Raw genomic sequence first — 12,435 nt, forward strand, 5'->3', positions numbered from 1 at the left:
CAGTTCTTTTTAACAGGATCTTGAAACACCGTGGCAGTGCTTCAGTGCAGATGAAATTGAAAAAAAAAAGTATTTTCATGATTTAGAGAAGGCGAAGAATTCCTGTTGTGGCTGTCTACGTCCACTTGAGGGCGTTAAAGATCCGTGGTTGTAACTCTCAAGACTAAATGGTATTTCATTGTTGTACTCACTTCAACTCAGTATAAATTGTTCTTGCTAAAGCCCGTAATATATGTAATATTATGGATTGAAAAACCAAACCAAACTGTAAGAGAACGTTTACTTACAAACATAAAACTACAATAAAATCAAGTTACCTTTATTCTGAAAACAAAGATGTGTTTTTCATATTCTTCCTGTTTCTCATTCTTCTCTTCCGGGTCAATTCTACTTCGAACATCAAGAACCAAAATAGACTCGTCTCTTGACCGCATGAACGGTTAACCTTTTAAGTCTTTATACATTTTATTTTGCATCAGTTATCTAAAAATGGCGGGCTTACCTCCAGGGGACCCACAGTTGGTCTCGATGATTGTAAACCATTTAAAAACACAAGGATTGTTTGATCAGTTTCGAAGGGAGTGCTTGGCAGACGTGGATACAAAGGTAACTAACTTTTAATTTAGCATGCTAGGTAAGATATCTTGTCTTTCTGTACAACTCTTGGTTGTGCATATTTATGAAGTTTGGGCTACAATTTTGTCTGTTAGTTTCATACATTAGATATACATTAGATATAGCTATATCCAGTTTACAAATGTCTTTCTCCTGTCAGCCTGCTTACTTAAACCTGAAGCAAAGAGTGGACAACTTTGTCTCAAATCACCTTTCCAACCACACATGGAGTCCACATTTGAACAAGAACCAGCTGAGGAACAACATCCGTCAGCTGGTATTGCAGTAAGTTGCAGTACAGTGCATAATACTTTTATGAAAATACTGTTCCATTTTCAACTGTTGTTTAATATTGCAAGTGAATCATTTATTCAATCAGATCAGGGATGCTGGAACAGGGAGTGGACAGAATTGTGGCTCAAGTGGTCGATCCCAAGATCAATCACATCTTTAGGCCACAGGTCGAGAGGGTAGTCCGTGAATTTCTGTCACCTGGAAGTTGTGTTGATGAGCCCACTGCTCTGCTTACTGCCACAGAACCTAAAATGGATTCTATTGAGCAAGGTATGTATAACTTAATGGTATGCTGAGTGTCCGTCATTTGATTGTCTCTATGGAGATGTTATCGCTTTGTCTAGAATATTCCACACTATGGCAACATCTCTTCTCTACATGGAGTCTAGCAGGTGATGTAGTCATGGAGAGGTGACCACACTCTCAATAAGAATGGTATTTTTAGTCACAAAACACCTGCAACTGAATACATGCTACTGATGCAAGGTAAATCTAAAACATTCCGGGCAAAGCGTAACATCTCCATGGAGACAAACATGTCGAAAACTCTTCATCAGGAAAGTTACATAGTGCACCTTTTAAAGTGATTAATACTAATGCATTATGAACATGCCTAGCTGCAGCACCTTCTTCTCCGATGAACACTACTACGAGCAGAGCGATGTCGATCTTGGACACCATCACAACTTTGAGCCAAGAGGCAACTGATAGGGCCACAGCTGAGAAGGGACCAAAACTCGAACCATCAGAGGAACCCATGGAGCTAGACGAAAGTAAGAAGGACACAAGTCATACAGAGGAAGAGGAGGCTGCCCAAGTTAAGGCCCCTGAAGACATGGATGAAGAGAAGCTGGCGACTAAGGTGCAAGAATTAGAGGTAAAGAGTGACAATAATGCACAATCTGAAGTTGAAAAAGAAGAAATAAAAGAAGAGGTAAAGATGGAGGAGAAAGTGTCAGATGTTCATGATGAGACAGTGGAGGAGAAGGACAAATCTTCAACTAAAACGGCTTCCAAGACACCTTTGGAGAAACAAGATGAAGAGCTGAAATCCTCAAGTCAAGCCAAACAGAAAGCCAAAGAGAGGATCAAAGAAGGTGAGCTGCTTTTGTACTATATGTGAAAAATCCAATAATTTACCTTCACATTTTACAATTTCAGGTGGAGGTTTAGGGGCCTTTATAACTCTGGGAGATTTACTTTTTGTTTTTGAAAGAAAGAAATAACATCCAAACTTATGATCCACAAATTCTTTTTAACTGACTTGAACATTAATCTCTTTAGAATTTACTTCAGTCATGTGAATAGGCCAAGTTATTAGAGATATTAACCATAAATGAGGTCTCAACATCTGCAATCTGACAGTTAAACGGCAACTTCAACCATAGAATTCAGATCTTTCCTCCAACTCACGTTTAAAATATAGGGATTATGGGATATCCCTATTATCACTGATGATTCGAATTTGAGTAGTTGTCAATGAGCAATGGTAATTCTCTCAACTTTTTGTGCAGAGTATTCCTTAGAGGACTCAGATCTGGAGGGTCTGAGTGACATCACCGTGAGCTCTGTTCACACTAGTGACCTGTCTTCATTTGAGGAGGAAAGTGACGATGCGCAGACTCCCTCTGATTCTTCTGAGGAGGGAGAGGTTCTGGATGGTTAGTCTTTTTGTTTTACTTGGTCAGAAAAAATGCATTTTTATTTGGCGTAATGTTTCTTTTCCAAATCCCTACAGATGACAAAGAAAAAACTAAAGAAACTAGTGATGATGGAGAGGAAAAACAAAAGCCTCGGAGAAAGGCCTATGTGCATAAGCCCTTCCTGTACTCTCGATACTATAGCGACTCTGACGATGAAGTTACTGTGGAGGAGCGTCGGAGATCAGCGGTCAGTTGCATTGATCGTTCATATGTAACTTTTTATGCATTATTTCTATATGCCATAATGTAATTGATGTTTCTGATGTTTACAGGCTAAGGACAAAGAGGAAAGATTACTGAAGAGGCAGCAAAATAGAGAACGAATGGAGGAGAAGCGTAAGCAGAAGGCAGCACAGACGGAAGAACAAAGTATGTGTCTAGTTTAACATTTGTGTTGTGATTTATCACAATCAAGCATTTTTGTGTTGCAATTTCTCTCAGATAAGAAAAGTCAGAAGAGTGCAGATGTTGCTGCAACTGAGCGCCCAAGAGCCAAGGAGGCACGAAAAGAACGAAAGGTTCTGGAGAAGAAAATGGCTTTAAACAGAAAGAGGAAGTTGGATTCAAGGTAGGTTGTTTTGTGTGATTTGTTGGTATGTTGATTTTTAAAACATGTAACTTTTCCTGGGGGGTGGCCCATCACCTGCTCCATGGAGATGTTAATGCTTTGCCTAGAATGCTCCGCACCTGTATGTGAATATTTGCTAGATGGGGTAAGTTTAATGCCATACTGTGGAACATTACTGCCAAAGCATTATCATCTACATGTAGACAAGCAGGATCAGAATAGTTATATACATCTTTAAAGTGTACTAACTGGACATTGCTTGACCTGTAGGAAAGAGGATGATGTGACAAGCAAGAAGAAAGAAACTGGAGAAGGCACCAAGAAAGTAGTACGTTAACTCACAGTTTTCCGCATGTTGGCCAAAGATAACTTATTAATTTTAACTCCTATATATTTTCTCCCCAACAAGGAAGCAAAGCCCACTCCTTCCAAAACCATGCAGCAAAAGCCTATGAGGCATATGTCTGAATCTGCATCGCCTGATGAGAGGAGCAGGAGGGCGAGTGGCAGTGTGTCTGAGGAAGCTGAACCCAAAAAGATCAGTGACAAAAACCGCACGCACTCCTTCATTTTGGAACTGGAGCAAGGTTCTCAAGAGGCCCTCAAGTATCGCTCCTTCAGTAAATTTGACCGTCCGTCCCGCAAAGAGCTCATTTTGAAAGAACGTAAGGAAAAAGAACGCCAACGGGCTAAACTCAAGCAGAAACAAGCTGAAGTTGAAAACACCCAAAAGGAAAGTGCGTTAGGGAAAGAGGATAAGAACGTAAAAAGGAAAACTGAAGAAGAAAGAAAGAAGAAAACTGAAAAGGAGACAGGTGATGTGAGTTCCAAAGATGTCAAGAAGCTCAAAACTCCATCATTGGAGCAGAAAGCAGAGAAAGTACGAGAGAAGGATAAAGACAAGGATTCAAACAAGGACAAAGCTAAAGCAGAGAAAACAAAAACGGATTTAAAACAGCTGGTTCGCCCAGAATCTGGTGCTGGCTCCTCTGAGGACAAATCTGACCTGGAGCCGGGTTCAGATGCTACCAAAAAGAAGAACAAGCACCCTAAAGAGCTCCTTAAAAGATCCAAGAGTCACACTGATGAAAAACCCAAGTCCAAAACCAATAGTAAAGATGCTGAAAGGGAAAAGACTAAAGCAGGTGATCCACAGAAATTGAACAAATCTGGTTATGAAAGTGAAAAGGATCCCAAAAAGGCCAAAATTACAGAGAAGGAGAAAACTAAGCTAAAATCTAAAGAAGATGCCAAAAGTCCAGCAATATCCAAAAGCGATAAAAAAGGTCATAGCAGTTCAACAGGTTCCCCCAGTATCAAAGAGGAGGCAACAAAGGAGATGAAAAAAGTGGACGGTAAAAAGGAGCAGAGGAAAGACGAAATGGCAAAAGTTGAAAAGAAAATTGACAAAAAGAAAACTGACAAAAGGGATCTTGAAGGTAAAGATGACAGCCGGAAGGACAAACCATCCAAACTTGAAAAGACAAAACCTCAAAAGACTGCTGTATCCTCTGAGGAGCAGCCGAAGAAACCCGCTCTTCTCCCGGACACCAGCACTGACTCCGAGCCTCCTGTTGCCATGGTGACTGCTTCTACATCGGACGACACATGTGACGCCCTGAGCGACATCACCCCAGAACCCTCCGAGGGCGAAACCGATCCGCTCAAAATGACTGTGGTGCCTGCTGAAGCTGACGCCCTGCTCGCACTTGTCAACGTGTGCACCTCAGCCGACGCCCGCCTGCCCGAGCCCAGCGAACAGAGGGAGGGCGTGCAGGAAAGGGCCCAGCAGGAGGCTGATATGAAGATGCAAGAGGCGGCGCTTACACTACTCTCAATGGATCCGGATAGTACAGTAACGTCTGGTTTGATCAGGCAAGAAGGAAATGTATCAGAGGAACCAATGGAGGCAAGTGCAGCTGATGTGATGGACCAGACAGATGTGCTTTCTGATGTATCCCCTGCTGAGGAATCACAAGATGAAGTTAAAGAAGAGAGTGAAGTTATAACAGGTACAATTTTGACGAAATACTATTTAGACCAGGGGTGCCCAAAGTGGTGTATTTGGTCTAAATTAATTTTGCCTTCTAGGGAGCGCTGAGATTTAAAAATGAATCCATATTGATTCAGTTTGGTAGTGAAAAGACAGGAGATGGGATGGGCAAATTCCTGGATATTTTCTGATATATAAAGTCATACATCATACATACATAAACCATACTTTTCTTTGCAGAAGAAAATTTTTATGTAGAAACTGTCAATGCGCATTCATTTTGGTCCCCCAAGGAAAAATCTTTGGACACCCCGAATTTAAACAAAGAAACATGACTAACTACTGTACAATAACGTACCTTTTTTAGGTGTACCTGAAGGCACAAAAACAGAAGCACCGCAAGAAGAGATGGTACCTAAGGTTGTCATTCAAATTATCTTCTCTATCAGATCTATTACTTTTAACCAGAGGTGGGTAGAGTAGCCAAAAATTGTACACAAGTAAGAGTTTAAGAAATTACTCAAGTGAGAGTAAAAAAAGTATTTGACAAAAGTACTACTTCAAGTGAGTAAATTAAAGATTAACTGTTGGGGTGTAACATCAGATTTATATTAAAGTTAATTTCATGTAAAGGGAATAAAAAAAAAAAAACATTAAATATTGCACTAAAAATTGTATTTTCAAGGATAGACACAAAAATTAGAAAAACAAAATCATATTGGTGCAAAAAACACAAATGTTCATACAATTTAATATTATCAGCATAAAGCTTTTGGCGCGTACTCTTTGGTTACTCCTCCCACTGTAACCAAAACTTTAACAAAGTAAAAGTACCGTTACTTATATCTTATATCTTATATCTTACTTCAATAAAAATGGTATTCAGTAGGAGTACACTGCAAGAAAATTACTTAAAATTACAATTTATTCAAAAAGTTACCCAGTTAAATCTAACTGAGTACTACCCACCTCTGCTTTTAGCCTGTTCTTTAGCTATGAACTATAATCATATTGACATTTTGTTTTGTTTTTGGCAATTTTAGGATGAAGGTACAAAACTTGATGAGACTCCCACACTGAAGGAGGAAGCTATGAATGAGCTGCCTGCTGATGTTACTCAAGAAGAAGCAACACAAGAAGGTAATCTGTTCTTAACGATTATTTTGTCCATCCTATATACTTTTGGGGGATAAAACATTTATTTTTGTATTACAGCTACAAATGTTGTAGACGTTGAAGAAAAAGCAGCAGAAGAGAGTGAAACATCTAGACTAGGTATGTAACATCTGAACAATTTATCAGTGAATTTCTATCATGTTTATTATTTTTTACTTTCAGAGCAAAGTGATATTGAGACTAAGAATACATCCACACAAGTAAGACACAATTATTAATTTCACATTAAAGATGTAAATTTACATTTCACACATGTGAGTAATATTTCATTAACTATAGGAGGCAGAGGTGATCACAGAAGAGCACGTAACGAAGATGGACATGGATACAAGTAAGTAAATACAAGTTCATCTGAACGGCACTATACCTTTGGTACCAATGGTGTTACGTTGGCTCCCTCTGGTGGTGTGCGGATTGTTCTGCAGTTCTAGTTTTGAGAATGGTATCCACAACTGCTTTAGCTCTCACTTACAAAGTAGAGTACCATATTAGTGCTGCAAATGTTTCAGTTAAATGTGAAAATCTGAGAAAGTACAGGCATCTTTACTACACTCAGAGCTAATGACTGAAGATAACATTTAACATTGTAGAGTTATTTTGTCTGACTACATTTTATAGTTAGTTGTTACACAATTAATGTTTTACTTTCTTTTTTTTTTTAATCCTCCAGGTGAAACTGAAACTAAGGCTAATGAGGAGATGTGCGTTGCAGCGGAGCAAAGTGAACCACAGATGGTAAGTGCCCAAAAAGGTAGTATACTATAAACAGTCACATTTAAATTCTCCATTTTCATGTTTAATCTTTTTTACTCTTTGGAGAAGCCAGAAAGTGTTGATCAGATTCCTGAAAGTTCATCAGAATGTCGATCTAAATTAGTCAAAGAATCTAGTAAGTTATTTCAAGTTTATGCCTTTCTATGTCAGCTCACTGTTAAATTCAAAGGTATAATTTCATGTCCGGGCTCTTGTTTTTTTAGGCTTCATGTCCAGTACAGACAGTCAAGAAGAAAGGGACTCAGAAAAGGTATTTTCTTGTCAACTAGAATCCCTCATTTTTTCTGATACCTCTTAATAAAATATATGTATGGTTTTAAGGAGGAGAAATCTTTGGGCAGAGGAAGACGTAAACGAAAGTTGTCAATCCGTAAAATGTCTGATTCTGGTACTTATGTATTTTCATTATTATTTAGAATAGACCGTGCCAACAACAGGATAGTGTCACACATTTCTTGTTTTTCTCTTCCTAAAGGTGACGGGAAAGAAAGTCAAGAGGAGGTGAGCGATGTATGGACCAAATAGACAGTTTCCTAAAGGTAGTGTGATTTAAAAGTAAATAAATATTATCGATATTTTTAAGGAAAATTTTGAAGTCAAATCCCCACGAAGAGGACAGTTAACAAGGACAGAAGAGGCAGAGAAGAACCAAAATGAAAAGGCAGAGACACCCACGCGAAGAGGACGCCGCCCAGCCATGGCGAAACAGACCACAGATGGTACCCTTCTGTTTAAAACATTTTATTATACTTACTTAATACAGTTATTTAGTTTTGATTGGTTCTCTTCAGATAAAACTGAAGCTGCAGAGATAGACGTCGTGGAACAGTCAACCTCTGAAAAAACTGAGGAGATGGAGGAACAAGTAAGTGTTACATTAAAGCAGAGGTGTCCACACTTTTTTCACTGAAGGCCAAATATTGAAACATATTTGAAGCAGAGGGCCGTAGACTAGTGGTCACTACAGTGGATCATTCAGATGAATGCATTTTACATAGTTTTGACAGACCCACCATACTTGTTTATTTTAGCACTGTACAATGTGATGTGATGTTATTGAGGTTATAGTAGTAGAATGCCTCTGGTCAGTTGGTCAATTGGGCAATTTCAGCAGAAGGATTGAGAGCCAATATAAATTGGTCTGAGAGCTGCATTTGGCATGATACTACATTGCTTGGAATATTCCACTGTATGGCATTAAACCTATACCAGATCTAACATTCATTCAAATACAGGTGAGTTTATTGCCATACTATGGAACAATCTAGGTAAAGCAAATAGCTTCATGGAAACAAGAAGCTGGCAGACCCTCAACTATAAATGTTACATAATGCACCTCTAAAGTATTTGTATTTCAAATGTATTCATATGAACAATTTATTCTAATTTGTTGAAGAATGAAGAAGAAAATGTGAAGTTGAGCCAGGTTGATGCAGTTGACCCAGTTGACTCTCCTCCAGAACAAAGTGAAAATACTGAATCCTCCAAAGAAGCCACTGATACTGACACTGGTAAGCATTTACTGTGTAGTTCAATAAGCATATGTTGTAATATCTAAGTGAAAAAGTTTTGTTCTTTTAATGTTTCTAACGCATCACCAGATAAACCTTCACTAAAGAGGAAGCGCTCGGAAGAAACTATGGAGGTTGGGTTTGTTCTTTGTTTTACACAGAATAAAAAAAAATCAAGTTTTATGTTCTTTGTGTGTGTTTCTTTCAGCAATCTGCTCCCAGTGTTAAAGATGATATAGAGCAAAACGCTACACCAGAACCAGATGAAGAAGAACCAGACAAAGACACTGGTGAGAAAAGATTCAGTTAATTTATACGAACTATGTAATATTTCTTTATAATGATAATGTGAAACAATAATAAATAATATACATTTTTTGGGGGGGTAGTTTGTTCCCCATCAGAAACAGAGACAGAGAATCAAACCGAATCCAAACAAGAGGACAGTGAAAAACAGGAGGATGTAAGTAGACTATATTGCTGCTATATGTAATTCTAATACATTGTTTTTATGAATGTGTAATATCACCAGACTGAAGACGAGCAACAAGAAGAACAAGATGGAACCGTAAAGAGAGCTGCGCGGAGGGGCAGACCTCCTAAAGCAGCACTTGCCACTGAGGATTCTGACACAAAAGCAGATGATCCAGGTGCAAAAACTCTTGCAAACTACTTTATTCATCTAGACCGTTTGGTTGAATTTGTCTATTTTTTATGGTATATCAAATATATACCATTATAAAAACATCATCAGCATAAAAAGTGTCACTGCATACACACAAACCTGTACAATGAATAAAAAAAAAAAATAGGGCCATTTCCACAGCAATTAAACAATGTTAAACAAATTCTACTGAATGGAATAAAATCCTCAGAATGGTCCATATAATGGAAGCTGAAAATCACTTGCCAAGACATATTTGCAATCTCCATCAGAAGGGTTTTTACAAATTGACTTAAATTTGACAGTAGTAGTATAGTAGTAGCAGTATTAGTAATAATGTATTCTATATTAGCCATTACAAATACCTGTGTTAATAATGTCCACTGTCTCTGTCTCCCCCAGATAAGAGTAAAAAGGAAGAGGACGTAGAAGAAGAGGGGGATCTGGATGAAGAGGATGAAGATGATGAGAAAGAGGAAGGAAAAGAGACTAAGACGCGAGCTACCACGCGTCTGGCATCTCGTCTAGAGGCTGAGAGGTACATCAAACAAGAACGTAAAGCGAAAAAATGAACACACTGTTGTAATGTTTGTTTCCTCTTCAAAAACACACCCAGAGTTGTGTTTTGTTACATTCACACGTTAAACACTTCTATCAAAATAAAAACACATTGTGATGTCATGTAGTAATACAGAAAGTGCTCCACTGTGTTTTTAAACTTCATACACCTCCACTAGAATCATTTGAATAATTTCAGCCCTGAAATTGCCTTCTCTACTAAACAAAAGGTAAACAGTTGCTAAAAGGTTAACTTGAAAACTAGAGCATGTGTGAATGAAACAAAACACAACTCTAGGTATGTTTTTGATGAGGTAACAACATTATAACGTGGCATAAAGCTCACAAGAGTACATTTTGCGAAATATAGGACCTTTAAGAATCAACTTGCTTACAGTATTTCACACAGTGGTTAGTCCTTTGTATCGTGTACCACTAAGAGCTCATGTCACGTTTTATTACATGAACTCGCAAAGATGTAAGTCTCTAAACCAAAGGCTGTAGATACATATTTGTTTTTTATTGATCTTAGAAACAAGCCAAGTAAACCCTCCACCCGGGCAAGTCGACAGAGTGGCAAAGACGAGACCACCGCTGGCACACGGTGAGTTTGGCTTTTCGACGGACACCACAAGGAACGAGCTTAGAACAGCAATCTGACCATTACGGGGCTTATTGAGGGCGAAGGAGGACATTTTAGCATTTTTCCTGGAACTTCAAACATAACAGTCGACTAACAGAAATAAACAGTGTAGTTCAAATAAAAGATGTTTGGTACCACTTTATAAAAACTACACCTTAATTAGCCTTATTAAAGCATGAATAAAGACTTAATTCATAAAGAGGAAATAGTTTATTAAGAATGATTCAGGCTTTGTAACTACTTAAAGGTAAACTTTTTTGGTTCGTCACCTACTTCTCACAGAGGAGTTAGAATATTACACAGTATGGCGTTGAAGTTTTTCATTCCCTATGAGACAAGCAAACAAAATTACAGGTCAGTTCTATGGAGCGGCGATCCCACTCACATTAAGAAGGTTTTCAAGATAAGTTTTTAGCAAATGAAATAACCTGTAATTGAATAAATATAAGATAGATGAGTGAAATCAACAATACCAATAAAGGCATTAGGGTTTGGATATTATGTAATTAGTTACTAAGCCTGAAGTATTCCAAATAATCTGTTCATTATGATTTGACATTGGTCCTCAGGGACAGTGTTGTAGGATATAGTTATAGTACTTTTGCATCTGTGTATCTGGCAACATTGGAAAAGTTGTACACCAATAATTTATCAGGTTATAGTGAGGTCACAGTTTAAACTCACATTTCATATTTTTCTGATGTGTTGAGCTATTACAAAACAGAACATAACAAGCGGTCTATTCAGCAGACCAAAATGCAAATGGCGTATTTGAAATGTGTCTCCCTCTCCTCCGACCCCTCTCATGTAGCCCCGTCAGTTCCACTTTTTGTATTGGCCGCATGTAATCCATGAATTAACAAAGACAAGTTTTTACAGCACTTAAATATGACACTCGCAGACAGACTGACACTTGCTCCTTGTTTCCGTGCAGCGGTGGAGCGAGGGGCCGCAAACGGGAGAGCAGCCCCCCCGTGGCGCGCACGCGGGGAGCTCAGAAATCAGAGGAGCCCCCTTCCAAGCGAGCTAAACGCTAACATGTCTGACACTGAAAAACTGCTGCCTTCAACACTCTGTTTCACCACTGCATATTCAAGGAAGAAGCAGGTTTATTCCACCAAAAAGCTGTCAACAAAAAGGTAACTTGTTGATTCTGGGAAAAAAAATGTATAAGTCAATTTGATTCCTTCTAAATCTGTAGATTTGTGCAGAATACCTTTGACTTTACAGCCATATGGTTTGAATCAGTCCTCCTGTACGTTCACAGTAATACTCTGTAATAGAGTTTCAGGTCACTGGTAAGTAGTGGAGTAGTGTTGTTCTTGGAGATAATGAACTGAGTTGAATTGTAAATTACATCAGGTTCACTTTTATATGTCACGTTGTTTCAAGTGTTTTATCTCTGCATTGTACCAAGCGGCCACACGGAGGCATTTTAAAGTATATTATTCATTCTATGAATGATGAGGCATTTATATCCTGTTTTACTTTGTTTTTATACATGATGGGTCTGTTCATTAGCAAGAATACTGCTGTTCCTGCAGTTGTCTTTTTATACTTTTGTGTTTTATATTGTCAAAAGACAATACATGTTTGTCATATACCAGTATGTCAGTACTGTAGAACATTAACTTTTACATAAATGTTTTTGTTTAAAGCCTGTTGTTCCTTCTGATCATTTGTTTGACCTTTTTTTTTATCTGTAAATTCAGTCTGAACACATGTGGATAAATTAAATAGTATGTTCTTATATTAGTGCTGCAAGATTAATCACAATCAGATCAAACTCACAATTTCAGTGACAAATCACAAAGGCTGCACTTTTTGGATTACCATCATTTCCCCCACCGTATTTTGCATAAAAACTGCTGACCTTGTAGTTAGATCTGTGCAAACATGTTCTGAATTGTATTAGACTTAAAAACCTGAGTTCATA

At 38.2% G+C, this 12,435-nt stretch overlaps 1 protein-coding gene across 6 annotated transcripts; it reads left to right on the forward strand.

The window, feature by feature from the left end:
• Positions 1–391: 391 nt before the first annotated feature.
• On the forward strand, positions 392–12,435 carry bod1l1 (biorientation of chromosomes in cell division 1-like 1). Of its 6 annotated transcripts, none has more exons than XM_055158961.1 (30): positions 392–606; positions 776–900; positions 995–1,179; positions 1,527–2,006; positions 2,424–2,570; positions 2,648–2,799; positions 2,885–2,981; positions 3,054–3,180; positions 3,451–3,508; positions 3,590–5,192; positions 5,541–5,593; positions 6,217–6,313; positions 6,389–6,448; positions 6,512–6,549; positions 6,629–6,680; positions 7,020–7,084; positions 7,169–7,238; positions 7,327–7,373; positions 7,445–7,511; positions 7,599–7,633; positions 7,707–7,842; positions 7,915–7,988; positions 8,517–8,634; positions 8,725–8,768; positions 8,843–8,924; positions 9,024–9,097; positions 9,167–9,284; positions 9,701–9,836; positions 10,389–10,460; positions 11,434–12,435. In XM_055158961.1, the coding sequence occupies exons 1-30, from the start codon at positions 490–492 to the stop codon at positions 11,534–11,536; spliced, it is 4,632 nt and encodes a 1,543-aa protein (XP_055014936.1). In that variant the 5' UTR covers positions 392–489; the 3' UTR covers positions 11,537–12,435. The 6 variants fall into 6 exon arrangements, 4 of the variants coding, with proteins under 4 accessions (XP_055014936.1, XP_055014937.1, XP_055014939.1 ...); XM_055158962.1 differs by having other exon boundaries at positions 8,520–8,634; XM_055158964.1 differs by having other exon boundaries at positions 7,599–7,624.

Source organism: Boleophthalmus pectinirostris, unplaced genomic scaffold (genome assembly GCF_026225935.1).
Source record: "Boleophthalmus pectinirostris isolate CB_2022bp ecotype Guang Dong unplaced genomic scaffold, ASM2622593v1 HiC_scaffold_23, whole genome shotgun sequence".
Taxonomy (NCBI): domain Eukaryota; kingdom Metazoa; phylum Chordata; class Actinopteri; order Gobiiformes; family Gobiidae; genus Boleophthalmus; species Boleophthalmus pectinirostris.

Excerpts from the sequence above, each read along its gene's own strand:
- bod1l1 (XM_055158961.1), top strand. The coding sequence starts at position 490 with ATGGCGGGCTTACCTCCAGGGGACCCACAGTTGGTCTCGATGATTGTA. Across the intron at positions 2,982-3,053 it reads AGCACAGACGGAAGAACAAA|ATAAGAAAAGTCAGAAGAGT; the intron begins GTATGTGTCTAG and ends AATTTCTCTCAG. Across the intron at positions 9,837-10,388 it reads TCTCGTCTAGAGGCTGAGAG|AAACAAGCCAAGTAAACCCT; the intron begins GTACATCAAACA and ends TATTGATCTTAG.